General features: G+C 41.3%; 1 protein-coding gene, 1 long non-coding RNA gene, 1 other non-coding gene and 1 pseudogene across 3 annotated transcripts; 3 read left to right on the forward strand and 1 right to left on the reverse strand.

Moving 5' to 3' along the window:
- Positions 1–10,151: 10,151 nt before the first annotated feature.
- On the reverse strand, positions 10,152–10,717 carry LOC121052931. The gene is made up of 2 exons (XR_005810293.1): positions 10,515–10,717; positions 10,152–10,359 (listed from the first exon to the last, which is right to left on the reverse strand). It is a non-coding gene; the product is annotated as an uncharacterized LOC121052931 (long non-coding RNA).
- An 8,766-nt stretch (positions 10,718–19,483) lies between these two features.
- LOC112201197 lies at positions 19,484–19,591 on the forward strand. The gene has a single exon (XR_002936653.1). It is a non-coding gene; the product is annotated as a small nucleolar RNA R71 (small nucleolar RNA).
- Positions 19,592–22,715: 3,124 nt separating this feature from the next.
- LOC112199174 lies at positions 22,716–23,281 on the forward strand (annotated as a pseudogene).
- A 1,385-nt stretch (positions 23,282–24,666) lies between these two features.
- On the forward strand, positions 24,667–25,090 carry LOC112199175 (probable aldo-keto reductase 2). The gene is made up of 2 exons (XM_024340227.1): positions 24,667–24,840; positions 24,920–25,090. The coding sequence occupies exons 1-2, from the start codon at positions 24,667–24,669 to the stop codon at positions 25,088–25,090; spliced, it is 345 nt and encodes a 114-aa protein (XP_024195995.1).
- The last annotated feature ends 1,736 nt before the right edge of the window (positions 25,091–26,826 follow it).

Consider the following 26,826-nt stretch of genomic DNA (forward strand, 5'->3'; position numbering starts at 1 on the left):
GGAACACTTTAACTCGCCGATGCTTGTCAGCTGCAGCTTTATACTTTGCATTAGTTTGTTCCAACTTGGCCTTAACTGATTCTCTAACAAACTGCACATCCTTGGCCATGCTTTCAGCAGCAACACTAACACCAGGAACTTTAGGAAGCTTTACCAAATCCACCACATGTCGAGGAACAGCAGTATAAACTAAGGAGAATGGGGACTTCCCTGTTGCACTATGCACCGGAGTGTTATAAGCAAACTCCACCTGTGGCAAAGCATAATCCCATTGTTTGGGCCTATCTCCACAAACACTCCGAACCATGTTACCCAAAGTTCTATTAGTAACCTCTGTCTGTCCATCAGTTTGAGGATGAGCTGTGCTGCTACGGTTCAAGGTTGTGCCAAACATTCTCCACAACGTAAGCCAAAAGTGACTAAGGAATTTCGTGTCTCTATCAGAGGTGATGGACTTGGGCACTCCATGCAAACGAACCACCTCCCTGAAAAATAGTTTGGCTATATTGGACGCATCAGCAGTTTTCTTACAAGCTATAAAGTGCGCCATCTTAGAGAACCTGTCAACTACCACAAACACAGAATCCGCACCTCTTTGGGTACGGGGTAATCCCAGCACAAAATCCATAGCAAGATCCTGCCAAATATCATTAGGAATAGGTAAAGGAAGATAAAGTCCTGTGTTTTGGGACTGACCCTTAGAAACCTGGCCGGTGTAGCACTTCCTCACGATAGTTCCTGCATCATTTTTCAACTGTGGCCAGAAATACCTCTCCTCAAGGCTAGCAATAGTTTTGTCTCGGCCCAAGTGTCCACTCAAACCCCCTTCATGCAGATCTCGAATCAGTTTTTCTCGCAATGAAGAACTAGGGATACATAGACGATTGCCTTTGAATAAATATCCTTCATTCACATAAAAATCTGCAACTGCATTATTGCTGCTGCACTTGGTCCAGATCTCCTTAAAATCGGTATCTGCCTCATACAACTCCTTCAAGAGCTCAAACCCCACAATCTCCTGAGCTAAGGCGACCAGCAAGGAAGCCCTCCTACTCAAAGCATCTGCCACCCTATTAAGAGTACCAGATTTATGTTGAATCACAAAAGGAAATTTCTGCAGAAATCTCACCCACCTTGCATGCATCTTATTCACAGTTTTCTGACTATTAAGGTACTTCAAGGCTTGATGATCCGTGAACAGTACAAATTCTCTCTGAATCAGGTAGTGCTCCCATTGTCTCAATGCTCGGAACACTGCATAAAATTCTTGATCATAAGTACTCCACTTCTGGCGAGCTTCACTCAGCTTTTCACTAAAGAATGCTACTGGTTTCTTCTCTTGTGACAGCACAGCACCTACTCCCACGCCACTAGCATCACATTCAACCTCAAAAACCTTATCAAAATTAGGAAGAGCGAGAACTGGTGCAGTACAAAGCTTCTCCTTGATCAAGGCAAAACTCTTCTCTTGTTCCTCTCCCCACTGGAATTTGCCTTTCTTCAAACATTCAGTAATAGGGGCAGTAATGGTACTGAAGTTCTTTACAAACCTCCTGTAGAAGGTAGCTAAACCATGAAAGCTCCGTACCTCAGAAGCTGTTTTTGGAGCTGGCCATTCTCTTATAGCTCGTACCTTCTCTTCATCAACCTGAATGCCTTCTTCTCCAACCACAAATCCCAGAAATAATAGCTTGCTGGTGCAGAATGTACATTTTTTTAGGTTGATGTACAGTTTATTCTCCTGTAAAGCTCCCAAAACCCGCTTCAAGTGCACCAGATGTTCTTCTTTGGTCCTGCTATATATCAGTATATCATCAAAATACACTACTACAAAGGAACCTATGAAAGGGCGAAGAACCTGGTTCATAAGCCTCATAAAAGTGCTGGGTGCATTAGACAATCCGAATGGCATAACCATCCACTCATACAAGCCATCCTTGCTCTTAAAAGCTGTCTTCCATTCATCTCCTGGCTTGATTCGAATCTGGTGATATCCACTTCGAAGGTCTATCTTGGTAAACACTTTAGAACCCTTTAGTTCATCAAGCATGTCTTCCAAACGAGGAATAGGGAACTTGTACTTCACAGTTATCTTATTAACGGCCCTGCTATCAACACACATCCGCCATTGATTGCCCTTCTTAGGAACAAGGAGGACTGGAACTACACAAGGACTCATACTCTCTCGAATGAACCCCTTTTTCAACAAGTCTTCAATCTGCTCTCTCAAAATCTCGTTCTCCTTGGGACTCATTCGGTAATGTGGCAGATTGGGCAAACTAGCTCCAGGCACCAAATCAATCTGATGTTGAATGTCTCTCATAGGTGGCAGCTCGTTGGGCAACTCGTCCGAGATCAGCTCTTCAAATTCCCCCAACATATCCTGCACTTCCTTAGGGATCACCACTTCTTCCTTTTCTGCAGACAACAACCCCTTTATCACCACTGGACAGAAAACCTCAGATTCTTTAAAGGCCCTCTCCATCTCAAGTTCACTGCTAGACAAGGTCAGGAAACTCTCCCCTTTCTTCACACCAGATTTCTCAAATTGACACACAAGAGCCATAGCAATTTTATGGTTATTCCACATAAACAACATCACATTGTCCCTGCCTTTATAAGTCACATCCACATCATATTTCCAAGGTCGTCCAAACAAAATATGACAAGCATCCATATCAATAATGTCGCACAAAACTTCATCTTTATAATGCTTACCAATGGATACCGGTACTTTGCAGGACTCCACAACTCGAACTTGTGGACCTTTCTTGACCCACCCGAGGGAATAAGGTGTCTCATGAGGCTGCGTAGGTAACTGCAAATACTCCACCAGTTTCTTGGCTACAAAATTTTCGCAGCTTCCATTATCCACAATTAAATTGCACACTTTGTTATTAATAGAACAAAGTGACCTGAAAATATTGCGCCGCTGCCCCTCTTCTTTAGGACATAGTAGAACCCGCTGCAATACAATATTAACCTTCTCAGGAGATTCCTCCTCTGCAAACTCAGCCCCATCATAATCGCCATCTCTTCCCACTTCTTCTTCTTCCTCATCATAATCATCTATAAGCAGTTCTCCTCCCAGGGCATACATTAGATCTATGACCAGGCTTGTTGCATCGATAACAAACTTCTGTTGTAGGCCTAGCATAGGGATTATTAAACCTCTGGTTCGGGGCCCTGTTTTGAGCACCATTGGAACTGCCAGCCCCTTTAAAAGGAGGATTGGAAGCTCTAAAAGCACCTTCTGTTTTCTGCAGTTCTGTTCTCTGCAGTGTGGGTTTACCCTTGTCAGTTGAGACGTTTACTAAATCTGTGCTCCTTTGGTAGTTATATCTCTGGAAAGAAGAAGCTCGTGAAGGCTTCTCTAACAACTCTTCCTTCAAGGCTAGGTTTGAAGCTTCTGCCATAGTATGAACAGTTTGCAACCCGATTTTCTCCTGAATGGAAGGCTTCAGCCCACTGACATATCGAGCCACCTTCTGCCCCTCAGTTTCTCCTAATTCATTACGCTCTGAGTAGCGTAAGAACTCAGCGGTGTAATCAGCCACTGTCCTAGTTCCCTGGACACATTCAATATACAACCTATACAAAATCTGCTCATAATCGTCCGGCAAGAACCTCTCCATCATCAACTGCTTCATTCTTCGCCATGTTTTAACACCCTGCTTCCTCTGCTTCTTTCGAGTGTTCTGCAATTTATCCCACCAAACTGCAGCAGTACTCTTCAATCGCCATGCAACATGCTTAACCTACTTGTGTTCAGGAACTTCCATAATCTCAAAGAACCTGTCCACCTGAAGCTGCCAATCTAGATAATCTTCTACACCCAAGTTGCCCGAAAAGAAAGGAATTTCGGTCTTGACTTTGTAATCTTGGTTAGCTTGTCCTTGAGGTTCATCTTGCACGATCTCTTCTTCAGACTCAGATTCTGAAGTATGAACAACAACCTTTCTACGTGGAGCCCTAACTCGCTGGCCTCCTTCCCTGCCTCTATTCTGATCGTTGTTGTTGTGGTTGTTTCTCTCTCCCAACATCCCACGAATTTCTCCAATCTGCTGCTCCATCCGATTGTTCATGGTGTTGATGGCAGCGGTAAACGCTGCCGTGAGAGCTTCGATATCTGATTTTGTAACTTCACCCTTTGCTACCAAGGTAAATAGGAGAGACAGGGAAGACCTGCTCTGATACCACCTGACGCAGTCGGATTGATAACTAGGTTTACCAGCAATAAACCTAAGCAAAGGATTATGGAGTCCACCAGAGATAAAAGAGAATAATCTCAATTTTATTGATAAAAGATGATAAGATCATTCTGCAGCCATAAGGCGGCTTATTTATAAGAAAATAAACCCTAGGGCGACTAACAATGGAACCCTAAAGCCCATGGGTAAAAACGAAAACAACCCAAAAATAACTAAAAAAACCAAAACTTCGAAAAATAGAAAAATGCCGTTTTGAGGCCCTAAACGACCCCGAAAGCCCGAAAAAAGGTCACAGGTTGTGGCAAAGCGACGAGTTTGATTTCTGGCGCGATTCCCTTTCCGGAAAGGTAAGGTGCGTCCCAATCGGATTCCGGAAGCCCATTTCACGTCTACTAGTCACTTTTCGTTTTCCACCTTTAGCACGATCCAATTGCTCTTCAAATTGGACTGCCATCTGTTCTGCATCATATAGGCACAAAATCTCACACAAAGGTTTTTGAATCTCAAAACGCTTTAACATGCTCAAAAATCTGTACCAAATTAACTTTTTCACATCTACTACACACATATATGCTTTTCATACGTCAAAATTAACCAAAGAAATTCCTTTGAAATCATCCCAATCTTGTGATCCTTTTCTAGCCATATTTTTCAGAAGATATAGTTTCGTCACAGACTAGTTAAGGGCTCCTACGACTCAAGACAAACAAACGACGTACAATTTGAAAACAATTTGACTCAACAAAGGCAACGAAAATATAGATATATATACAACCTTGCTCAGGTGCGGATATCCACACCTAAGCAAAACGTACGGATTTCCCATTTTTACCCACTTTCCGATCATATTTTCATGTCTTAACTATTCAGTTTTTAGATCCTAATGTATAGATCATCTTTACAAAATTTCAGCCAATTTGATAATCGTTAAGGCATCCAAAACTGCAATTTACACGAACGAACAGAATCTGTCGAACTGGAACCGTTCGTGTTTATAATGGTAAATTGCATTTTTGGATGCCTTAATGATCATCAAATTAACTGAAAATTTGCAAAAGTGATCTATACATTAGGATCTAAAAACTGAATGGTTAAGATGTGAAAATATGGTCGGAAAGTGGGGAAAAACACTGAAAATCCGCACCTTTTGCTTTGGTGCGGATATCCGCAGCCAAGAAGGGCTGTATATATATATATATATATATATATTGGGTTTTTGTAATATGACTCAAACAAATTGACAAATTTGTGTTTCCCTCCCCCACACTAAAATCAAACATTGTCCTTAATGTATGGCAATACAAATCACAATGCATATTAGAGCGTAGAGAAAGAAAATCCAAAAGAAGGTAAGTAGGAAGATAAGAAAGATGATAGAAAAGCTCCCCCTTGACGACCTCTCAATGCTCACGACCTTTGGAGAAGATCGAAATTCAACACCAACTTCAAGGCACAAGGCCTTGACTTCCAAAATGTAAACTCCTTGCTATATAGACTCTAAAAGAAGTGATGATAGGGTGAGAAGGAGAGAAGAATGGAAAAGTACGTACACTTTTGAACTCCGCAATTATGTGTCATGAGGCCAATTGCTAGCCCTTATAACTTCTGCAGGGATTGCTCGATGGATAAGCTACTACTGGGAGCTCAAAGCTGGTGTTACAAGATGTCCGTGCATATATGGCACGCCTCCTAACTCCAAGTAGATCGAAATTGGCAGCCGTGCAAAGTTAGAAAAAAGAGAATTTACAGAAAAGCTTAGAAAAGGACCATTACCCATTCAAACCTCAATTTTGAAAGGTTCTGGTGCTCCAATGGAAAACTTGCTCTAGAAAAATTTTGAAGTAGACATCTTAAGCTTTCTGTGCATATAAAATTTTCCCTCATTGGACCCTCAGAAGTACTCCCTATTTGGCCTTTTATGTGACCCAACTGCACAAATTTTGCTTTTCTGGACTGACTGTTCGATACTCAAAATGGAACTGGAAATGCATATGACCTCCAAATCTAGTTCTATAAAAACCACAGAAAACTAGCCTCACAGACCATGCATAGTACATATTATAATTCCATTTGAGCTGAAATCTACAGCTAGCCAAAGTTGGCTGACTGCGTGGCCTGTACTCTATTTCTGAGTAGAGAAATGTATATTTCCTATCCTTTCTTAATGTTTGCACCTGCACGGTCACAAAAACATTAAAGAGAAAGAAAAATTGAAAAAAAATAAATAGGGAAAGCGATTGGGTTGTCTCCTAACAAGCGCTAAATTTTATGTCTTCAGCCGGACATAGCCTTGGAGCCTGAGAACTAAGTTGAAGAGGAAGGGTCAGTAAAGTTCAAACCCCCCTTTTGTGCATTGTAATTCGGCTCCAAATAATGCTTTAAACGCTGCTCATTAACCTTGAAGAGATTCCCGATTTGCATGTTTTGAATTTCTACCGCTCCATGAGGAAAAACTTGAGTAACAAGGAAAGGTCCGTACCACCGTGAACGAAGTTTGCCAGGGAAAGAGTCTCAACCATGAGTTGTACAGCAACACCTTTGGATTTGGGAAAAGTTCCTTCCGTAGAATTCGCCTATCATGATAAAGCTTTGTTCTTTTCTTGTAAATATTGGCATTCTCGTAAGCATGATTCCTCAATTCATCCAATTCATTAAGTTGAAGTTCCTCGCGTCGCCGGCTGTTTTTTTTTGTCAAAATTGAGCTTCTTGATTGCCCAATAAGCCTTGTGTTTAAGCTCAACAAGAAGGTGACAAGCTTTTCCAAAAATAATGCAATATGAAGACATCCCGATAGGAGTTTTATAGGCTATAAGCCCATAATGCATCGCTTAATTTCATTGCTCAATCTTTTCTTGATGTTTGCACGGTTTTCTCGAGGATGCTCTTGATTTCTCTATTTGAAATCTCAACTTGACCACTTGTTTGAGGGTGATAAGGAGTTGCAACCTTGTGAGTAACATTATACTTCTCCATAAGGGCTTCAAAAGGCTTGTTGCAAAAGTGAGATCCTCTATCACCAATAATTGCCCGAGGTGTGCCGAAACAAGTAAAAATCATCTCCTTGAGAAAACTAAGCACCACTTTGTGATCGTTGGTCTTGTAAGGCATGGCTTCAACCCACTTAGAGACATAATCCACAGCCATCAAGATGTAGATATAACCATAGAAAGATGGGAATGGTCCCATGAAGTCTATCCCCCAAACATCAAAGATTTCGACTTCAAGAATATTTTGGAGGGGCATTTGATTCCTCGAAGAGATATTTCCAGTCCGTTGGCAGCGATCACAAGCCACACAGTAGGTATGCCTTGAGACTAATTTCGACTACATTTCTCTCACATTTTGCTTAGTTATTTCCTTAATAATGTCAGTTCTAACTTGTTTTATGTTTTTAGATAGTTTTGAGTTTGGAAATGAAAGGCAAGGAGTTATATGTGCAGAAATGAGAAGAAGTGGAGAAATAAAGTTTTCCCAGTTCTACCAGGAAAAGGACTCCCAGTTGAAGTAGGAATCTTACTGCAACTAGGAATGAGCTCGGAAAAATGATGATCGAAAATGAAGAAATGACAGAGTGCCAATTAGACGAGGCAGCCTAATGACACTAGGAGTCCTGATGCTGCTAGAATACCTTATGAGGCTAGGAGATGCTGTGTCTTGACGATGACTCAAGATAGTTCAAGAATGTTCTAGATTATAGAAGAATTTCGGCAATCATGTAGTGGGCTTTTGAATTGGATTAATTTGGAGCAGTCTGGCCCAAGATTGAAGCATGTGACTTGCACATGAGTCTCTAGAACCTTCTTGATGTTTTGAGGAGTCCATGGGTCATTGTTGTTGCTTTTTTCCGTGACATATATAGAAGAATATCAAGGAATTTCGGCAAATATATTTTTGGATTATTCTTGGATTTCTATGGAATTTTGGAGAAGAAAATAAAGGAATAAATATTGAAATATGATTCCTAATTCCAAGGAGGCCGAAATATGGTCTACATACATATAAGAATTCGGCAATTACAAAGGTGACTTGTTCTCCACTTCTCAAGAAATTTTCATATTGGTTGAATGATGTCACAAGAGGAGAAATTCAAGGGAACCCTAGCTCTTGCCGTTCACTATATAATGGAGGTTTGTAAAGCTCTTTTACACACCACAAAATTCATTATCAAAAGCCACAAACACTTCCCCTTCTCTTCCATGTTTCGGCAATCTCAAGGAATTCAAAGTTCAAGGCCGTGAAGTATCCACCTCTCCATTCAAGCATCCTTACCGTAACTATCATCCATTCCACCACCTTTTGAAGCTTCTTGCATCCTTAAACATCAAAAAGTGTAACCATGAAACTCTATTTTTGTTTTCGGTTTTGGATTGTAAACTATTTCAGGTTTTTGAATAAATTGCGATTTGGTTTTCTTTCTTGGTTTTATGATTTGTGATTTCTATGGATGCTTAAGTGTTGGTTTTAGTTATGTGATTTTCGAATACTATGAAGCATGTTTTAGGTTTTCAAATTGAAAAGTTGCGATTTCTATATGTTCTTGCATGATTGTTAATTTTGAGCTTCAATCCCATCTTTTATGTATTAATTGATTTTTGGATGCATACTTAGGTTGATAAACATGTAATTGAATCCATATTAAGGTGCTAGCATTCTAGGCTTTAATAACTATGGTTTGTTCATCTAGTTAATTTAATTAAGGGAAGTAAAAAGAACTTTGTATGGGTTCATCTTTGTTCTTGATTGATTCTATGCTTTGACATATTTTGATTCGTGATTTGATGTTTGAAACTGTGCCAACGTGTTAGTAGTAGTTAATCCTATCTAATTTCGTTACATCCATACTTAGTTGTTAAATTAGAAAATAAATCCTAAATCCCCTTACATGTACTTTTCGTAAATATTGTTTATAATATATATTTTTGTTTTACTAACGTTTTATTTTTTAGGAATTAATTAGACCCTAATCCCCGGTTGAGAACGATCCCTACTTATTCTTACTACATTGATAGGGTTTTAAATTGAGCACTAATTTTGTGCATGTCAATGTTTGGTGCCTTAGCTAAATATTGTACAAAAATTTAGCTAAGTCAAGATGCTCTTGGGCAGCGGTATAGCTACTTATAGTAATATTGGAGGTGTTCAGTATTCCAAGAGTGGGTCATTGTGACGCATCCTTGTCCATTGTCGGGGTTGACGACTTTTACTATTTTATATGGTCCTTCCCCAAGTGGGACGGAGTTCCGTTGGCGGTGGAATGACTTCCTTCATTACCCAGTCCCCAAGTTGGAGGTTCTGGGCTTTGACTTTGGCGTTGTAGAAAAGCGATACCCACTGTTTGTTTTGCAGATTGTGCAAGTGGGCCTTGTGGCAGTTTTCCTTGAGGAGATCTTTGTGGAGGTTGGTAGGACGGCCTCAGTTAGGGGTGGGCGCGGGTCGGCTCTGTTCGGTTCTGGGCCCAAACCGAGTCCGACCCAGACTTATCGGTTGGGCCAAAATCTGGACCGAGAACCGAAAAAGATTGGCTCGGCCGAAAACTTCGGGTTACCAAATTTTCAGTTCGGCCCGGTTCGGGGTCGGTTTTAGATGGGCTTTTTTTTTCAATTTTAATGGGCTTTTTCTTTGACAACTAAAAGTTTTTATGGGCTTTACTCTCATCTTTTTAATCCATATTTTTTTTTCTTCATTCATATTCTTAACCAATTGATCCATTTATTATGTCTGATGAACAATATAACCCATTTTTTGGGCTTCAAGTTCCAGATCAAAGCTTCTTCATGTAAACTTTTTTTTTTTTAAAAATTTTTTTTTTTTATGGGGATGAACTTAAACATAAACATATAATCTTTGCTTTGCATGCATAGATGATAGATCTAATCGTACATACTGTTAACAAGAGAAAACAACACAAAAACAAACATACTAATTTCAGCAAACAATCCAAAATCAAACTCTGAAGCTTAGTACTAATCTCAGCAAACATACTGATCTGGGTTTGCTATAATCAATGTGCCAAAGTTCATAAGAAAAAAAATTAATAACAAAAAAATATCAAAGCTTTAAACATAGCTTTCAATTCCCATATCACATCAAAAAAGAAAAAATTCCGGCTTCATCTCATCCATCCCTTCCAGATCTATGATTCCATATCCTGCAATACATAATTCAAAAATCATAAACCATAATCATAATCATATCTTATATAAACCCAATCTGATCTCAACCTAAAAAGAGAATAAAATTGAACAACTAATCTAACACCTAACTCAAATCGAATAGAATATGACCTGCAATGAAGAAGATCACCTGATGATGGAGAACACCGAGAACGGCGACCTTGCTTTGGGGGATAGTCCGTCGATTAGCCGCAGTGGACGACGTGGTGGATGGATCTGATGAAGGCCTCATCTATTCTAAAAGGACATGGCCTAATTTAGTTGCGGCCTAAGTTTTTGTGGAAGATGGTAAGACTTGAGAGAGAGAATGAGAGATGGTGAGAGAGAGATCATAGTGAGAGAATGAGGCTGCTATCGTTAGGGATTTAGGGTTATGAGAATTTATATAAGGGGATTGTGATTGTGTGTGGTAAGGTGCAACATAAACAAAAATCATCCAATAAGAAAGCGACACCAAATTAAAGAAATATATACTTCGGCCGGTTTGAAGGGCTAAACAGGTCCCGAACCGGAAAGATTCGGTCCGGTTCGGCTGATGAGTTTTTCAATGCTTTTTTCATCCAGTTCGATCACCGGACTGTTTTTCCGGCCCGGTTCGTCTGATTTTCGACTCCCGGTTCGGTTTATGCCCACCCCTAGCCTCAGTCCCAAACATCATGCAAAACGGTGTTTCACCGTTAGCAGATGTTGGAGTTGTCCTGATGGCCCACAGAACTTCCGGGAGTTTCTCCGCCCACAAACCCTTTGGCGTCATAGAGTTTGTTTTTTAGCAGTTTCTTGATTATCTCATTTGCCGCTTCAACCTGTCCGTTGGTTTGGGGTGAGCCACAGATGCAAAGCTCATCTTGGTGCCCAGATTGGCGGTAAAAGATATGATCTCCTTGTTATTGAACTGTGCTCCGTTGTCTGTGATGATGGTCTGGGGGATGCCGTACCTGCAATAGATGTTCTTCCAAAGGAAGTGGTTACCTTAGCGGTAGTGATTGCCGTCAGCGGTTCTGCTTCTATCCACTTACTATTGTAGTTGATGGCGACTATGATGTACTTGAATTTTCCCCTAGTGGTTGGTAATTTGCCAACTAGGTCGAGGCCCCAAGTGGAGTGAATCCATGGGCCGATGATTATCGAGAGTGGCTCTGCCAGGGCATGAGGGAGGTCAGCGTATTGCTGACACTTGTGGTAGGACTTGGAAACCTCTGGCGTCGTCGCCGAGCATGGGGCAAAAGTACCCTTGTCGCATGGTACGATTGGCTAAAGATCTGGTGCCTAAGTGGTTTCCACATTCTTCGACGTGTATCATTGCCAAAATAACTTTTCCTTGCTCTAGGCTTAGACACCGGAGGTTGGGATGGGTGAACCCTAGGCAGTAAAGCTTGCCATTCTGGATGTTATAACGGATTGCCCTTCGCTTAAGTTGCCGTGCTTCGACCTTGTCGTTTTGCAGCGTTCCATTTCTCTTGTATTCGATTTATTTCACCCATCCAGCTGGGGTTCACTTCAATGTTGAAAATTTCTGCTAGTGTTTTGGTGATGCTTGGTTTATCAAGGCATTCGACCCTTGTGTTCGCTAGACTTTGGTGTGGTTGAGCGGTTGCTAACCTTGCCAGAGAGACTACTTTGGCGTTCTTTTCTCTGGGGATCTGTATGATGGTGTGGAATTTGAATTTCCTGAGGAGCGTTTTGACGTATCCCAAGTATGCCACTAACTGTTTGTCTTTGGCTTGGAAGCTATCGTTGACTTGGTTAACGACTAACTGGGAGTCGTTGAATATGTTGATGCTGTCAGCACTTGAGTTGATGGTTAGGAGCAAGCCTGCAATGAGCACTTCATACTCCACCATGTTGTTTGAGGCTGTGAAGTTGAATTTCAATGCGTATTCCACGTTCAGTTCCCCTGGCCCTGTGAAGATAACGCCGGCACCACATGGAGGTTCCAGTCTGACTATTGCTTGGGTGCTGGTTCCTCAGCGGTTGTCATGGCCGTGTCACCTTGTTTTGGCCTTGGGATGGGCTCATCATGTCGCTCCGTGAGCTCAATAATGAAGTTGGCCACCACTAGGCCTTTCATAGTAGTTTGAGGCTTATAGTCAATGTCGAACTCGCTGAGGCGTCCCGAGTGCTCAGGGTTCTGCATAACCTGCCTCAATGGTTGATTCTCAAAACATGGATTGTATAGACTTGGAAGTATTGGTATAGACGTCTAGGGGCGACAGTTAGTGCGAGAGCGAGCTGCTCCAAAGGGGTATATCTTGTCTCCGCCCCATTCATGCCTCTGCCAGCGTAGAATACTGGGAGCTTGTCCTGTCCCTCTCGCAGTACAATGGCACAGCTTACCACTGATGGGGATACCGCTAGATATATGTAAAGTATCTCACCCTGTATAGGTATGGAGAAAAGTGGGACTGCCGCTAAATACTCCTTCAGACTCTGGAATGCCACCTCACAGTCTGGTGTCCAGTCAATTTCTTTCTTGTGGGTCCTCTTCATGGCTTTAAAGAATGGGAGACATCTGTCAGTAAGCTTGGAGATGAAACGAGAGAAGGCGGTGAGCTTACCTTGGAGGCTTTGAACGTGCACTTTCCACACCGAGGACTTCATGTTAAGAATGGCTTGCACCTTGTTAGGTTTAGCCTTTATGCCTTGTTCACTGACAATGTAGCCTAAAAATTTGCTAGCGATGATGCCGAAAAAGCATTTCTCGAGGTTGAGGCGCATACCATAGGCAAGGACAATGGCGAATATGATGTGGAGGTTTGCCACGTGTCTGCTGGCCTTGATGCTCTTGACTAGCATGTCGTCCACGTAGACCTCTATTATTTTACCATGGTGTTCCACGAACATGGCGTTCATTAACCGCTGGTATGTTGCCCCAGCGTTCTTTAATCTGAAAGGCATGACATTGTAGCAATATAGGCCTTTGTCGGTTGTGAAGGTAGTACATTCTTGGTCGCCGGGGTGCATCTTGATTTGATTGTATCCGGATAAGATGTCCATCATACAGAGCAAATTATATCCCGCTGTTGCGTCGACCAGTTGGTCAATGCGGGGTAACGGGAAACTATCCTTGGGGCATGCCTTGTTGAGACCCTTGAAGTCTACGCATATCCGCCACTTGCCGCTAGGCTTCTTCACCATGACCACATTGGAAATCCATTGGGGATAATTGACTTGGCGGATGAACTCGATGCCCAGTAGCTTGACGACTTCTTCCCCTATTACACAATATCTTTCTTCGTCAAAGGCCCTTCGCTTCTGTTTGATCAGATAGAAAGACGAATTGATGCTCAACTTGTGCGTGATGATTTCAGGGGAGATGCCCGGCATGTCAGTGTAGGACCATACAAAGACGGCGGCGTTGTCTCGTAGAAACTGTGTGAGTTTCGCCGCTATCTAGAGGGAGAGCTGAGCGCCGATCAGGACCGTCCGCTCAGGGTGCTCATCCGAGATACTGACGACCTGTAGGGATGTTTTTCTGTTGACAGGTTCCTTTTTTACATACTTCTCCTTGCCGTCCCTAGGGTCTTCAATTGCATCCGTCAACGGTACCTGATTTCCCACTGTTAGGATCTCATGGTGGCATGTTGATCGTGCTACAGTTATTGAGTAGCACTCTCGTGCTAATTGTTGGCTTCCCTTCACACAGCCTATGACGTTGGGTGTAGGGAACTTTATGAGAATCATATATCCGACAATGATGCACTTTAGCTTGTTGAGCGCTGGTCTACCAAAGACGGCATTGTAAGAACTGAAGCAATCGACCATAATAAATTCTATATGTACCTCCGATGTGCATGGACTAACGCCGATGGCCAGGCGCATGTAATCTGAACCCAGTGGTTGTGTGACATCGCCGGAGAAGCTGAGCAAGGGTTCGTGATCTTGAAGTAATTTTCTGTTCCGTAGGAGTTGATTGTAGCAGCCATTGAAGATGACATTGACAGCGGATCCGCTGTCAACGAGGACCCTTCCCACGGACCATTTATCGAGCATGGCGTCGATCAAGAATGGATCGTCGTGGGGGAGATGTACTCCGCGCTCTTCTTCCTCAGAGAAGGTAATGGGTTTCCACCCAGATTTTGGTAGTTTAAAGGATCTCTTATAGCGGATGTTGCAAACTTCTTTGGGGTGGTTGGGGCGCGCATAACGTTTTCTTGCCCTATGAGACATGTTGGTGATAGGAGCGCCGCCGTCAATGGTGTTGATACGGCGCATGGGTTTGATATTAGCGACCACCGGCAGTGGCTGCGACCACCGGCAGTGGCTGCCACACTTTGAACTATTCCAACTTGCCATCACGATACAAAGTTTCTATTGCCGTCTTAAGAGCGTTACAGTTGTTGGTGTTGTGACCGCTGTGTTCTTGGTACTTGCACCACTTGCCGGTGTTCCTTGGTTTGCCCACCCTTGGGTATTTCCTTGGTGGTGGTGGTATCTGGTCCTTGCATTGATCGTATATTTCTTCCTACAAGGCTGTGAGGACTGTGAATACTACGTACAGTTGGGAGGATTCCGTCTGCTTGTTACTGTTGTCCCCATGGGACGAGAGGTTGCCCTTGTGGTAATGCTAGTCCTTTTGCCGCTTGCTTTAGTAGTTTCCTTGTTGCCACTCCCTCTTTTTGTCAATCAACAGCATAGCAGAGGTTTTACTAGCGGTCTCCTGCTGACAGGAGGAAGGCTGAGTGGATTTCGCTGGCGTTGGAGGAGATGGTGAGGTTTCTCCGTATGTGATGAATTCTGCCCGCACGTGGAGGACGGCCTCGCTCATGACATGGTCATACACGGCCTTTATGAGTCTTTACTTAAAGGTTGCCAGTGCCATTGTTTTATCAAGATCGTAGCACCGAGATGTCGTTGCTCTCCACTTGGTGACAAATGTCTTCAACGTTTCCTCTGTGCCCTGCTTAACGCCGAACAACTGGCTTGTGTTGTGATGTCCGGCGGCCAATAGGATGAACTGCGACATGAAAGCGTTTGATAGTGCGTGGAATGAGTCAATGGATCCCGGCAGGCACTCAAAGAACCAGCTCATTGCCTCACTATCTAACGTTTCATTGGACAAGTGGCAAAGGGTGGCGTCATCGAATCCTTTGTTGTTGGTAACTTTCTTGAAGGTGTCCATATGGATGAAAGGGTTAGTGAGGCCGCTATACTGTGGCATCTTTGGTGTTTTTGCATGTGCTGGCCTGACTGCCTATAGGATCCTGGCAGTGAATGGTCCTGATCTTGAGGCAAAGAGCGGATTTTGAATTGGCACTAGGGCTCCTGCCTAGGTCCGAATCAATCTCTATTCCAGTTGCTGCATCCTTTCCAAGATTTGGGCGGTTGCGTAGCCAGCGGGTCCTGCCTGAAGGTTCTGCTAATTGAACTCCCGCTTACGGGCAGGCGGGTTGCCCTCAGTTCTAGCTCTGGTTGCTGCGTGGTTGTGATTCTGCTTCTTGTTCTAACATCAATCGTGGTGGAGGTGGATGGCCCATTCCCAATAGCTCAGATGGGTTCAGCGGGACTTGCATCTGTATGACTGGTACGGGCACTAGTCCTCTGGCGTTGGGTCGACTACGTCTGGTACTCTGCGATTGCTCACTCTATGCTAGGTTAGCATTCCCTTCCAGTGCCTTCTTCAGTTCGTTGAACCTTGACATTAGCGTGGCCACTTGTTTCTAGGCCTCAGACTTTTCCTTGCTCTCTTGCTCACGCTCCCTATTCGCCTTGTGGAGGTCCGCCAATGCCATCTCATACATAGCGGCGAGATCCTAGCCCTGCGGGTGGCTACTGCTGCCTGGATGAGCTTCCGTTGTAGCTTCAGTTTGTTGGATCTGGGGGTGGCTTGGGGTTCCATGTTGGGATTGACTGGTATGCTGAATAAGACGCAGTTAACATTAGCCTCTGGGTTAACGTTAGTCGCGGGGTTGGTGGATTGGGGTTGACGGACTGGTCCACTTGCTCTTCAGCGACTCCCCTGCTACCGTTAGTCATGGTGATTGTTATGATGGGATGACCTTTTGTTCAAGGGTTCCCACAGACAGCGCCAATGTTAATGTCGAAGATTCAGCGGTAGCTAAGCCTCGGTTGTTCAAGGGTTCGAGGGGCCGCTACTTGTGATATGGTTGTCATTGCTTCCGCTACCTATCAAATGAAACACAAAGAGCGTTAGAGAGAGACCGCGGTTGGTGGTCTTCTCTTCTCCGATGCCTAAATTAGTCAATGTATTTATGTTGACAGAATAACGGTAGGTAAGTAATAAATGCATCAACAATGAGGAGAGAGGAGTGGACCTTTTATACTTGGGGAAGGGACTGATCTCTTCTTTGTTTTCGATATGGGACTGATATGCTTCAGTTTTTAGCTTCTGATGCTTCAGCGAGGTGATCTTAGCGCGGCGTGTTGCGGCATGTCAACGATGATCTCGGGGTGAGCCGGGGTTCATGTGATAGTGTATTTGGCTCTGTTTCCGTAGGTCACACCCTCGATGGTTATCGGTACTACTGGCGGTAGTATAAGCGTGGCTCATTATAGCTAATTATGCTTGGCAAATGCTCATGTAAATACAACATCCTCCGGTATCCGTAGGTGCCAAAGGGACATGTAAAAGTCGTTTTCTCTTGATCTTCTGGTGCTATGGCAATCTGATTATAACCATTGTATCCATCCAAGAAACGGTACTGACTATGACCGGCGTCTTTCAAGCATTTGATCGATTAAATGGTAGAGGAAAGTGATCCTTGTGTATAGATGCATTAAGCTGCCGATCATCGATGCAAACTCTCCATCCCGTAGTCATTCTTTGAGGCACCAATTCATTGGAATCATTCTTGACTATCGTAATACTGGATTTCTTTGGAACAACTTAGACTGGACTCACCCACGTGCCATCTGAAATAGGATAAATTATTCCTATGTCAAGAAGCTTCAAAACTTCAACTCTCACAACATCTTTCATATGCAGGTCAATCTCCTTTGTGCCTCACGACTTGGCTTCGATTCCCCCTCCAAAAGAATACGATGCATGCACTTTATGGGGCTTATACCTTTAGTATCTGCAATAGACCACCCAATAGTTGTCTTATGATCTTTAAGAACTCTCAATAATTTCTCTTCTTCAATCCCACTTAAGTTGGAAGCAACGATCACGGGTAAAGTTTCTGAATCACCCAAATATGCATATTTTAAGATGTTTTGCAAGTGGTTTCAATTCCAATTTAGGTGCTTCAACAATAGAAGGAATTATCTTGCTGTTTGATGGTAGAAGAGGCTCAAAACTTGGTTGAAACCGTGGAGAATACTTAGGAACAACTTCGACGATTGCAACTGCATCTTCAGTCCCTGGTTCGTTAAACTCCATTCCACTTTGGGTAAGACACGTCTCCAAAAAGCCTGGGAAACGATTTTCAATGAAACCTTGCTGCACAATTTGATCCACAACTTCAAGGGAAAAGCAATGGTAACCCTCAGAAGGATGTTTAGCCATATCAAAGATGTTTAATTCCACCATCATATCTTGCACTTCCATTGTAAGTCTTCCTCTTTTTACGTCTATCATTGTTCCTGCAATGGCCATGAATGGTCTGTCCAAAAGCATTAGGATTTCATGATTTGGTATTGGTACCTCTTCCATATCAAGTACAAAGAAATTTGCTGGAAGAATGAGTTAATCAAGCTTTACCAATACATCTTCAATGATTCCTCTAGGAATTTTAGCTGATCAATCTGCCAGTTGGAACTTCATCGTAGTTGCTTGCAATTCACCCAAGTTCAATTGCTCATACATAGAATATGGCATAAGGTATACACTTGCACCAAAATATAACAGAGCTTTCTTGAAAGAATGATCCACAATAGTGCCAGGGATTGAAAAGCTGCCAGGATCCTACAATTTTGGAGGAAGCTTTCTTTGTAGCACTGCACTCACTTCCTCAGACAACATAATCTTTTCATGCTCTTCAAACTTCCTTTTATTCGTGCACAAATCTTTGAGGAACTTTGCATATGTAGGGATTTGGTTTATTGCATCAAGGAGTGGAATGTTAATATGTACCTTTTTGAACATCTCCAAAATGTCCATCATATGCTTGTCATTCTTCTTCTTCATTAAGCGTTGTGGATAGGGGATAGGAGGCACATGTAACTACTCTTGAGTGGATGTCGAGGATATCTTTGGAGTAGACGAAACTACTTGTTTATGAATAAGATGTTTCTGGAGATTGGAACCGTCTTTGGAATCCTCTGCTATGACAGACTCTTCTGGGATTGATACAGCCTTACGATCTTGTGGTGTGTCAGCTGTAAATTTCTCTTGTTGCACATTCTCCTCATGAATTCCCACGTTATTATCAATCACTTTACCACTTCTCAAAGTTGTAATTGAATTCACAGGCTTGTGGTTCACCGGATTGATCTCTGCTTGACTTGGAAATTTGCCTTGTTCCCATTCACTCAATTTGGCAGCTACCTGCCCTACTTGTGTTTCAAGCTTAGAGATAGAGGCTCCATGGTTATTCACTTTGCTTGCAAGAGTATCGATAGTATTAGACAAGTGTTGAGCATGTTGTTGTTGGCTTAACATGAAGGCTTTCAAGATTTCCTCAAGCGAGGACTTTTGTGGTTCGATCGGTGCTCCTTGATATGGTTGATAGGATCTTTGTGATGGTCTAGCACCTTGATTGTTTCTCCAAGAAAAATTTGGATGATTTCTCCATCCTGAGTTATATGTATTAGAATATGGATAATTTCTCGGTCTTCAAGCATAGGATTTGAGGGATACTCATCAATATCATGGGCAACACTTGAACATAAAGCACATCTCTCCTCCACCCTGTTTAAAAGTGGGGTAAGCCCTTGTAATTGCTTTCTGAGAGCTGCAACTTCTTCTTCTAGTCCTCCCCGTGCTTTTAATTCATAAATACCTTCTCTTTTTGTTGTTTGTGCTAGTGCTCGTACATCACTATAGTCCCAATGTTGTGAATTTTCACATATGTTATCAAATGCTTCTATGCTTCTTCTGCTATTTTCTCCATTAGACTCCCTCCCACTATCGCATCGACTGTTTCTCTAGATTCAGATGTAAGCCCTCTATAGAAGTAATTGATTTTCTGCCATGGGTCGAAGCCATGATGAGGACATTGCAAAACAAATCATTGTAGCACTCCCATGCATCATGAAAAGGTTCATCGGCTTCTTGAGCAAAGGTTATGATTTGGGTGATCAATGCTTTCGTCTTGTGAGCTGGAAAGAACTTACTAAGGAACGTTTTGTATAATTCTACCCAAGAGTCAATGGAGCCTTGTGCAAGAGAGTCAAGCCAACTTTGTGCTTTTTCTTTCAAAGAGAATGCGAACATGCGAAGTCGAATTTGCTCTTTGGTGACTCCTTTGTAGTTGAACGTCAAACATATTGCAAAGAATCATTTGAGATGATTATAGAGGTTCTCATTCTCCTTCCCATAGAATGTAGGAAGAATTAAGTTGGATTGTTGCAAGACGTATCTCAAATTGTTGTGCAATAGGTGCCAAGACAATGCATGAAGGAGCATCAAAGGTTGTTGATGCAGTATACTCACACAACTTCATAGGTGGGTCGTTGTTTACTAGTTGATCAGCCATTGTTGTCTGAAGAGTTTGAACAACAGGCTTCTTGTTGTGTTGACGATTTTGCCGAAAAGTTCTCTCAGGTTATGGATCAAAAGGTTCTAGGTCTGGGCTGCGAGAGTGTTGTCCTTGCATCAATGTTGGTGTGTAGAGCTTAAGAGATAATTGTGCCTACAAAATAAACAGAAGCTTAGTTATATAGGCACACAGTTTGATAATAAAAAGAACATAAAGACCTATTCCTAAGTTTAAAGGGAAAAAGCAAATCCTAAACTATTTACAAGTAGAGACGTTTTTGACTTGTTCCAGCAACACTAAAAACTAACAAGAAAAAAAAACTAAAAAAAAAAAAACTAGGTTAGCCAAGGAAATAGAATCTAGCAATTTGGTTAGAACCAAAAGTCAATTTTTTGATCCCGACCGATGGCCCCAAAAACTTGTTGTCAAAATTTAAATAAACTAATCCGCAAGTACACAAATCGGTTGTAGTATAACTTGTGCAAGTGTAAGGTCGTTCCAATTGGGGTTTGATTACCAACTCCTACGTCTAACTAAATTGACACAAGAAAAGACACGCAAATATTTTTATGATTTTTGTAAACAAGAGAAAAATAAAACTAGTTACCAACACAAATTAAGCAATGCAATCGATAAAGCAAGGTTCTCCCAACACTACTACAAAAAGTGCATCACACAACACCCATCAGACAAGAAAATAAAAGTTGACCGTCGTGTAACAACGTGAACTCAATTGTACAACGGTGTTAATGAAGATCTGTTGTGGGAATATATGCCACCAAATTGAGAACTTTTTCTTTAGAGTTCTATTAGACAACAGAATTATGCATGTTCTGTTGTATGAATGACACAAAATTTAGAGGTAGATATCCCGCCATCACTAAACTCAAAATTCACTCCCAAGACAAGTTCACCAATTTTATCACACAATAGAATTATGCATATTCTGTTGTGGAAATGTGTTGCATGGTACGACAGTCTAGTTGTTTCCGTTGTATGACAATTTGACAATTTATACTACGTATACATAGGGCAAGATGAAAAATCTTGTACAACAGGTATTGTCATTCTACTGTTTGAATGAGGAACATAGACGGCAACAATGTTTTCATTTTGGCTCAAATTGATTTGAAATCCTCCCACCAAACCTAGGCAGCAGCAAATTTCCCTCCTTTTGGCACATATCATTTTATCTCTTACAACAGTCTTTTAACTATCTATTGTGGGATGAACTAGAATTATGGCCACCAAACCCATATGTTCAAAAGAAAGAAAGGAAATTAAAAACAAAGTACTTATATGCATAGGTTCTCCCAAGTATGAAACTATCTTATGGCAAAGTATAGAATTCAATGTATCCCTAAAACATGGCATTTGGTTAGGAACCTGTTTAAGCACAAATAGAACAAAAGGAATCATGTAAACCGATATAGCATGGCATCTACTAGACCAATTAATGGTTTTTAATCACAAGAAGCATTCAAGATTTGGCATGGGCATCTACGTACTCTTTCATCATATAACTTGAAACAAAATCCTAATGGTAGCTAATCAATAGAATTTTGAAATCAGTAACAATTCTTATGGTGATTAAAAATTCAACATTGAATTCATAACTAATAATTCAACATTGAATTCATAACTAATAATCATCAAACCAAAAACATAGAATAGTCAAGCTAAGGATCCATCGGGACCCTAGCAAAGAGTTTAGCTACTTAGAGTCATAACAGAAACGATGATCTTAAGGAAAAGCATAAAGTAAAATTGTGAAAGAGAAAGGAAGGAAACTGGTAGAAGAAAGCAGCCTCCAACTCCACGCGAACTTAGAATCTTCACTCCCAATCCTCCTTTCTTGCTATGCGTCTTTTTCTTTTTATATGGCTCAAATCCTTATTCAAGTAGGGATTCCTAAACCTCCTTTGACTTGGATCTTCAATAATAATGATGTGGCACACTGAAGATTTCCAAATATATGTGTTGGGCCTTCTAGACATGAACCTGTAAAAATTGTTGCAGATTCCCATCCAAGTTGAACTGCCTTCACTTAAATAGCCATAACTCCTTCCAAAAAGTCGGAATCGTAAACCATAAAATTCCTCAAAAACTAGGCACACGGGCTTTTCATGCATATACAGCTCCTAATTCCATCCAAGAAGTTCCTAGTAATTCAGCGAAGTTAGGTGTTCTGCACAACAGTTTCTGTGTTAGTTAGCTTAGCTTAGCTTTTTTTCTTCTTTCTTTGAAACACACCTACAAAAACACTAAACTAACGTAAATGAACCATAAATAAGGAGAGCTAAACATATATACAAAGAGTAAAAGGCATAGAAATATAGGAAAATATGAGGACATCAATAACAGAAAGGGATTTTTTTTTCTTTGAGAAGTAACATAAAGGGATTAGAAGTCAAAAGAAGTAGTTAAGGGTAAAAGAGTAAATTAACTCATGACACGTGGCAATAGGGAAATATTGTCCTTATTTGTAAGATTTAGTCCTTATATGTTTAATTCAATCTTTAACGGATGCATCTGTTAAGTCATTTTTTATCAATAACTTATATGTAATTTGTTAATAGTAAATATTGGGAGGTAGAAAGTCGTGCTTCCAAACTGGATCATGAGTCTATGAACGACACTTGGCACTGATGATGGCCGTAGTCCCTCACTCTGTCTTCTCTTCTTCCTTCACTCACTCTGCTATTATCTGCTTCACAAATTAACACAAACACATGGCCAACATCATCAAGAGGATAAAGCTCCGGTCACAAGGCCTGGAGGTCTCGGCTCAAGGACTGGGTTGCATGGGCATGTCCGTCCCCCTAAAGCCTGAACCCAACATGATCAATCTCATCCACCACGCCGTCGACGTTGGCATCATCTTCCTTGATACCGTTGACGTTTATGGTCCCTTCACCAACAAACTTCTTCTTGACAAGGTAATCAAGCACTGTTGTTCTTTGCATATAGCTACTTTGAGTTAGCTTATTTGAATTGTTGACTTAGGATAAATCGTTCAGGCTTTGATTGGAGGAGAAAGAGACAAGGTTGAACTGGCCACCAAATTTGCTATCAACTTTGAGGACGACAAGAGAGAGATTATTCGTGGCGAGCCAGCATATGTGAGAGTTTCTTGTGAAGGAAGCTTGAAATGACTTGGTGTAGATTCTATTGATCTCTATTATCAGCATCGGATTGACACCCGTGTCCCCATTGAAGTCACAGTTTGTTTTCTTCTTCAATTTGATCTCTCAATTCTTCAATTTCTTGTCGTTTGTGTTTTTCCCAGTGGAAGTGAGTGCTTGACCACAAGTCAAGCTTTGCTTGAACTCAGTTTTGGACTGTTGCCCTCACCATTGTTCTTTCATCTTGTTTGAGTTGTAAAAGTAGAATTTGAAATTATACTATCACCTAATTTTACTAATGGACCCCGTTTAGAAACTGAGGATCACCAAGAATGTAAATGATCTATATCTCTGTGAATCTTCTTACTGAATAACAAACAAGCCAATTCATCTTTGATTGACCCCATTTTTCCCTTTCTCTTTTCTCTTTTCCCTAGCCTAGTAGAAGGATGGAAGAAAAGAGAAAGGGAAAAATGGGGTCCTAGGCCTGGGGGGTAGGTGTTTGTGTTATCTTGGGGTACTATGTCTGTGCTTGAGCTACCTTCCTAATTTTTATAAGATTTATGTGCCTTGTATGAGGAGAAAAATTGGTATGGCACAGTATGGTGATTAATTTGCATCTATTAAGAGATTACAACTAAAGCCCTTATATTTGTCAATTTTGGATCAAGTGATAGTTTGTGAACTTCCATTTATTTGTGTTTTTGTTCTCATTTGCATCGGTCTATGTGCTTGTGTTATCTTCCTCATATGTCTATTTCTTTCCGCCATCATTCTCATATGTATATGGAGACATTTACATTACGATATATGAGTGATATGCAATAGAAGTGTGGTGATTATTGTTATTGCATCCTTTAGTTGGGATTATGACTATAGTCCCAAAATTCTTAATCTTGAATCGAGTGTGCTTTGACATGTAAATAACTACTATTTGTTAAACACAATTGACTACTAGATTCTATCATGCTTTTCACTGCATATCATATCCAAATTTGTTAGTTCACATAATCTGCTCTATTTTCTGGTTGCTATCTATCTTTTCCTACTAGACTATCTGTCTGATTCTTAGTTTTTTTTTTTTGTCAACTATCGTGTCATATACTTTAAAACTCTGATCATATATGATATAATTTTGTATCCCACATTAATGAATCATCATCAAATAAGGAAGCCCATTAAAGCTATGATTTCAATTTACAAAATAATTAATTGAAAAACTGATGATTTGACAGGATCAATTAAATTCGAGATTTGACTATTCTACTCACACGACTCACTTTGACTATGACTTGTGTCAAAGATTTCAAACTTGTGCTAAAAAAAACGGCTTAGAAACTAGTGTTAATAGTAAATCTTGGAAGGTAGAAAGTTATGCTTCCAAACTGGAGTATGAGTCTAAGAATGACACTTGGCACCAACAATGGCCGCGGTCCTTCACTCTGTCTTCTCTTCTTCCCTCACTCACTCTGCTACTATCTGACTATCTGCTTCACAAATTAACATAAACACATGGCCAACGTGAGGAGGATAAAGTTGGGGCCTAGGGTCACAAGGCATGGAGGTCTCCACTCAAGGACTGGGTTGCATGGGCATGTCCGTCTTCTATGGCCCCTCGAAGCCCAAACCAAACATGATCAAACTCATCCACTACGCCACCAACGCCGGCGTCACCTTCCTCTATACCGCTGATGTTTACGGTCTCTTCACCAACAAACTTCTTCTCAGCAAGGTAATAAAGTACTATTGTTCTTGCATGTAGCTACTATGAGCTAGCTTATTTGGATTCTTGATAAGAATAAATCATTCAGCCTTTGAGTGAAGGAGTAGTGAGAGACAAGGTTGAATTGACCACCAAATTCAGTATCAGCTTTGAGGACAACCAAATGGAGATTCAAGGTCTGCTGTCATATGTGAGAGCTGCTTGTGAAGGAAGCTTGAAATGCCTTGGTGTAGATTCTATTGATCTTGTTAATGTCTAAGATTTAGCGGTGGCTAAACCTTGGTTAACGTTGGTACGATGGGTGAACCGCTACTTGTGATGTAATCAATATTTCCGCTGCCTGTCAAGCAAAATACAAAAGGCGTCAAAGGGAGACCGTGCTGGGTGGTCTTCTCTTTCCGATGCCTAAGTTAGTCAATGTATTTATATTGACAGAATGACAGTAGGTAAGTAGTAAATGCGTAATTAATTAGGAGAGAGGAGAGAACCTTTTATAGGTGGGGGAGAGGCTGACCTCTTCCATGTTTTCGATGTTGAACTAATATGCTTCAGTTCCCAGCTTCTGGAGCTTCTGATGCTATCTTGGCGCGGTGCGTGGCGGCGCGTCAAAGGTAGTCTGGGGGTGAGCCGAGGCTCAGGCGGTAGCCTGCTTGGCTGTGTATCTGTAGGTGATTATACGCATTTATATGCGTGTAATTATATCTAAAGCACTATAAATAAGTTAATCCCCGTGTCAATTAATATGTAATTAATCCATTTTTATTTATTGTGTAGGAAATAAGCGGAATTGCGGAAACGTGAGGAAATGATGTAAAATTGGAGCTAGTTGGAGTTTTCGAGAAAGAGACGAAATAGTCAATGGGGGTCAACCGTAGTCAACGCTATCAAAGGAGCGGAATCCAATTACCTCCGATAATATATGCGGAAATGCATTGAGAAGAGAGAAGAAGAAGGAGAAAAGAAAAAAATAATAAAATAAAAGAAGCAAAGAAGTGTTAATTAAACAAAATGTTTAATTAACAATGGTGGGCACGTAAGGAAGCAAAGAGAATCAACAGCATGATGATTAATTAAACCATAAATTAATCAATGGTTTGATTAATCATGATTGAGCCTAATCCATTCTACCTCACAGACCACCACGTGCCATTTAATTCCTCTACTTCTTTTTGAACAGCCACGATTCCGTTTCTTCTCCCTCTGGCAATCATCCATCCATCCATTTACTCACACTACTCTCTGTCCTTTACGAAGACCCAGATAGCCACCACATATATATATATCCTCATATCTCATCTTTGTGAAGCAGATAACAGTAGCCGTAGCCACACCAAAAACAGAGGCAGCCCTTTTGGGCTGCTCTCTCTCTTCCCCATCCTTCCTCCATTTTTCCATTTTTTCTCTTTTCTTTAGTTTTATTTTAGGGATTTCAAGGATTTACTCACCCAAAGCTTCAAGAATCTATCAAATGGCTCAACCTCTACAAGATTCAATATTTGGGTATTTTGTGGGAGTTGTAATTCAAGACTAGTCATGCTAGCTTTTTAGCTATTTATGATTTTTCTTATTTTCTCCTACACTTCTCTACTCTTTTCTATTTGAATTTTGTAGTTTTGATGTCTATAATTATGAGTTGTGAGTAATTTTCTTGTTGGGTTTTAGGGTTGTGTCCCTAACCCAAATTTTGTGTAAAAGATGTTTAATTTAATATAATGATGCAATTTTCATATGATGGATGTTTATATCTATTTTTGTTGGGTTAAAATGCATGTCTAGGAGCCTAGTCAACTCTAGGGTGTGTATTTTGAGCATGTCTAGGACGGAGTTAGAGGCTTGACCCCCTCTAATTCCTAAGCTAGAAACCTTCAATTTCGTATTCGAGGGGTTATAAGCATGGCGATTTACACCCGTTGCGTGATTGCGTGGGCGGGTCGCTTAGTAGTCTAATTCCTCGATCTCTACGCCTCTTGATGTGAATTAGTGACCCTTGAACTG

Source organism: Rosa chinensis, chromosome 4 (genome assembly GCF_002994745.2).
Source record: "Rosa chinensis cultivar Old Blush chromosome 4, RchiOBHm-V2, whole genome shotgun sequence".
Lineage (NCBI taxonomy): Eukaryota > Viridiplantae > Streptophyta > Magnoliopsida > Rosales > Rosaceae > Rosa > Rosa chinensis.